We start from the raw sequence: 5,196 nt of genomic DNA on the forward strand, positions 1-5,196 counted from the left end.
TATGACTACATTCCTGACATACAACCTCCAACCACCACCCCTAAGGGGCATGGTGGAGCACACACGGGATTAACCCCAGTACAAATGATTACCTTATTGAAGCTCCCAAGCTAGGTAGCTCCAATGCAAGTTACATAATAACTCTGTTCACCCAGAAATGCCTACACAAGGTCATTCTCACGTTCATTAGAACCACATAAAGACCACTCACTTGGTCATTCAAGCATTCACACAATTTTGACATAAATACTTACCATAATCCTTTTAGTCAAGGACCAAAGGAAATCCACCAAGCTCAATTCTCAAGGATCACGTTCGTTGGAGGCAACCTACAACGATCGCACAAAGGATCATCAATTCAATTGTGCATCAAATTGCAATGCAACACAATGAACTCACACAAACCCAATAACCCCATTTCGGCCATTAGGCCTAAATTACCAAATCATGTTGTTAATTTTATTCCAACGTTCCTATGACTTTCTAAGTCCATGACAACACCAATTCAAGTCCACAACATCATTGAATCACAACTCACACTATTTTTCCTAAACTTCCTCTTCTAGGCCGAAATCACAACCCACACACATCCAATGATTTTGCTTCCAATTCACATGCTTCACACCATCACACAACTTATTTAAACTTGGTTCAAATCCTCACAACACCCATTACATCAAATTCACACCATCCTTCCTTATTTTCACCTACATGGCCAAATTGTACAAGCATGCATACCAAGGGACATTCAATCCAATTCCACACTTCAAACACATCATACAACCTATAATTAACCAATATAACTACTCCACAACTCAATTATCCAATCACACCACAATCTCAATTCACAAAGTCTTGTTCATGAACACAAAATTTGCTTAAGTTAAATTATTTTTCCTCAATGAATTTTATGAGCTCAATCATCATAAAACATCATTCTAAGACATATTTATCTAATATAGAAAGTCATTTTGAGATCTCCAACTACCCAAACTCACCAACACATATTCAAATTTCATACCTATTTTCAAATCATCAACAAAACTCAATGGGATTGAGAATACTTACCACAAATGGACTCACAAGCCTCCAAGGAGTGATATTCAAGCACCAATTCAACTCAAACCACCATCATTGACCCCCAAATTCTTCAAAAAGGTCACCTTTTTGGCCAAGAATCTCTCTCCATAATAATCCCCACTCGAAATTAAGGTTAGTAACGTGTTCTTCTCAAGATTTTACACAAGTTTGATTTTAGAATCACTCAAATCCATGCCCTAGAACTCAAGTTATGTTGGTTTGAAGTTTTCAAGCTTTTCTTTTTCACTAACAATGGAGGGCCACAAATTTGGGGCTGTTTGGAAGAGGAAGAAGACGTCAAAATTCTGATTTTACATGTGCTCATAAGTCACTTAAGTGGGATGAGTCCCACAAGTGCCACCTCCCTTAAACTCACCTAATCTCACCACTAATCTTCAATTAATTCATGAACTATCCATTAAATAAAAAATTTAACATTCACCAAGGTCCTTTAACTACCCTTGAACAGATGAATCCGAAATTTCCGGTCATTCGGTGAAATTGCAATTTTAACTCGATATGTTCACTGTTGGCACGTTTCCTCAAAAACTCTAGTTTTCATCAAATTTTATCAATAATCATAATTCTTATTCCTATGTATCTTTTCCAACTTATTTTTACACCTAGAGCTCAAATTTCACTCGGCATGTTTTTCGGTGCAAATGTACTGCTATAAAAACATTATTCATCAAATTTCCAAAAACTTGCCTAATCACTCAATTTTTTGTTCTGAATTCATTTCTAGGGTTAGTTTTTCCATTTGAAACCTTCTACGAACATTTCACTGTTTAGGGTTACGTATTTGTCAAATTACAGTTTTACCTTTTTTACGTATTTTGACCCAGAACTCAGGATTTTCACTAATCCTATCCTTTAATCTTTATTTTAATTATAATTAAGTGTTTTAAAACTATGAGGTGATCTAAGAATCGTATTTTTTGTTAGGAACCCAAAAGTAACTTTATTCAAATTTATATTGCCTCATTTACTTTGATAGTTAAATTTCAACACAAGAGTACTGTAATACACTCAACATAGAATGACAAAAAAAAAAAAAAATTGACTTAACAAAAATAGTAAACGATTATTACTATTTTTTATTATTACTATTTATGTATATATCATGCATCATTTTTTCCGATTAATATCATATTTGGCATAAAAAAGCATTTATTACATTTTATTTATATATCATGCTTCATTTTTTAATCAATGCATACTTTTTTTGATAAATATAGCGTCTACCAAAAAAGAAGAAGACACAATATAGCAAGTAAATAGCAGTCCTGATAAATCATCAGCACAAGCAGAAAAATAAAATAAAAAAATAAAAACTTCAATGAAACATCTTACTCTACATTTTTTTTCCTTTTATAAAGCGTAAGTTGCATCACAACTACAGATCTTTTTAATTATCAATTTTTTTTGGTAGACTATTATCAAAAATTTTATTACATGTTATTATGATGTTAAATATTCCTCATTTTTTTTAATCTTCGGAATTTTTGTTTCATATCTTTTGGATAAAAATTAATCTTTTCTCATTGTTTTCTCCTGAAGTGTTTCTCTTAACACTGAAAAGTTCTGCTTTTTTCGTTCATTTAGTAACTTTTAGCCCTTTAGTATTATGGGGCTAAATTGGATGTTGTTTTATAATTTTCCATTTTCCAACAATTTTTTTTATTCTTTATACTAAAACTTATTTATTTATCTTTTATCATTAACTTCATCCAAATATCTATAAAAAATGCAATGCACTCTTATTTATTAAATAAAAACAAATTTATTTTTAAAAGTTAATTAATTTCTTATTATACTCCAACCTAAAGAATGATATATGCCATTCTTAATTTTACTTTTTTTTTCAAAGAATGTTATATAATATTTTAATTTCTGAAAAAAAATTCTTTCAACTAATTATTTTCTTAATTTACATTTCTTTAAAATATCTAGTTAAATTTAGAAGAATACGTGTGATATCTGTAATTCTCACCAGTTAAAAGTTAACCGGTAAAAAGAAAAAGAAAAAAACAAAGATAGCAAATGTCAATGGATTATAAGATAATCAAATTGCAAAATGAAGAAGAAAAAAAAAAGAAAGACAGGGCGATATTATTTGTTTTGGCACTAAACCAAATTAGTATATTTCCTTCTAATAACAGCAAAGAGAGCAGTTGAGGACTACAAATTTAGTCAACTTTGGAGGTGTGCGTGCATCTAGAAGATAAACCCGAACTGGTGGGGCACACTTAAATCACGATGCAATTAATTTTTCTGAGTAAATATATTTTTGGGTAGCTAACAAAAAAATACTTTCCTCACTTTAGTCCTTTACAACAAAAATTAATCGGCTGATTTCTGTGAAATTTAAAGTGGATCAATTTTAGTCTTTTTGAGAAACTAATGTGGAGCTTTTTTGAATTTATAAGGGACCACGATTTCAACTAAATGGATTCACTTTTTGACTTTATATTAGTTGATTTAAGAGTAAATATCCTTTTTGGTCATCAGCAAATTTCACAATGCCCGTTTTAGTCCCTAGCAAATAAAAAGGTCCATCGTGGTCCCTAAAAAATTCAAAATAGACCCATTTTAGTCTTTTTAGAGACTAATATGGATCTTTTTTGAATTTATGAGGGATCACAATTTTAACTAAATAGATCCATTTTGAATTTTTTAGGGACCACGATAGATCTTTTTATTTGCTAGGAACTAAAATGGGCTTTATAAAATTTGCTAGGACCAAAAAGGATATTTACTCTTCATTTAATTAACATAACTAATATAAATAAAATCTACCCAAAGTATAGGCTTATAGCTCTGCAACTGCGCAATACATAATTCTGTTTTTAATTTTAGTCACCATTTCATCAAAGGCCAAGCCAAAAAAGTTGACCTAATATGCAAATTGCAACGCATACAACTGGTGAAGCAACCATTTGACAATGTAAACAACTTTCATTTACAAGCAAAATAAACCCCAAAGTCGCAAAGTGGTTGTTGAGAATTTTCTTTTTCAGACAAAACAAACAAGGAACAACTCAACGTGCTGGTTCTGGTATCTCTTTAGAGATCCTCTCGCTTTACCCATTTTTCTTTATCTTCTTCTCAAGGAAAAAAAAAATTAAACCCAACCCATCATTCTCGTACACTTGTTCTTCCGTGGGGTGTCATCAATTTTCTCTCTTTCCAACTTCCATTTCTGAAAAATCATACCTTGAATTTTCCCATTTTTCTGTTTTTTTTCTTTCTTGGGTTTGTGTTTTTGTGAGAGATGTGCCCTTTAAGGTTCATCTTGGTGTTCTTCTCCGCCGTGCTGGCAGGCTATTTTGCGTGGAGGACGGTGCGTTCCTCGCCGGAGAACGACTTGGCTTCCGATGACTCAACCATGGAAGACACTTCTTCCTCCAAGAAGGAAGATTTTGATTTCAAAAAGGTACCCTCAAAAACATGGTTTTCTTTTTCTTTTTATCTTTGTTTTTGTTTTTGTGTTTTTTTGACAAGATTGTTAATTGGGTTTTCAGATGATTCAAAATGGATTCTGGGTTTTTGTTGACATGGCTAGCGGGAGGTATCTATGGAGGAATTTGAGGCCCACCAATAATGATGTTGAATTGAAGAACTCTTAGTGACTCCCTTTTCTTCAATCTTGAGCCTTTGTTTTCATCCCCAATGATTGTGTTGTGGAAACGTGTAACTTCTTGTATTCCAACTTTTCTTTTTTCCCATGTTTGTGAGTTCAGGAATATTTGATAGATAAACAGGGCTAAAGAACTCGTTCTACAATTCTAATTATTCTGCATATTTTGTTTTCCAAAGCCTTATGCTTCATCTCTATTTTAAGATTTTCTTTTTCTTTTTCACCTTCAATGCTAATACCTGCAAATAATCTTTCTCAATTGTGCATAATCTGTGGCGATATCAAAATTAATATATGTACAATAACATGAATAGGGTCTTTATATTTGGTCAGATTTAGCTTAATTGACATGCTCACACGTTCCATACTACTACTGATTTTCCCATAAACCCAACAAATGACAATCACAATGTTAGCAATATCTCACTCAAAAAAAAGAAAAAATCACCAAAACATTCATGTTAAATTTTGACTAG

General features: G+C 32.0%; 1 protein-coding gene across 1 annotated transcript; it reads left to right on the forward strand.

Moving 5' to 3' along the window:
• Positions 1 to 3,951: 3,951 nt before the first annotated feature.
• On the forward strand, positions 3,952 to 4,875 carry LOC133289014 (uncharacterized). Its single transcript, XM_061486863.1, has 2 exons — positions 3,952 to 4,516; positions 4,605 to 4,875. The coding sequence occupies exons 1-2, from the start codon at positions 4,355 to 4,357 to the stop codon at positions 4,707 to 4,709; spliced, it is 267 nt and encodes an 88-aa protein (XP_061342847.1). The 5' UTR covers positions 3,952 to 4,354; the 3' UTR covers positions 4,710 to 4,875.
• The last annotated feature ends 321 nt before the right edge of the window (positions 4,876 to 5,196 follow it).

This window comes from Gastrolobium bilobum, unplaced genomic scaffold, assembly GCF_033153095.1.
Source record: "Gastrolobium bilobum isolate Gb01-03AN ecotype WA unplaced genomic scaffold, APGP_CSIRO_Gbil_v1 utg33541, whole genome shotgun sequence".
NCBI lineage: Eukaryota > Viridiplantae > Streptophyta > Magnoliopsida > Fabales > Fabaceae > Gastrolobium > Gastrolobium bilobum.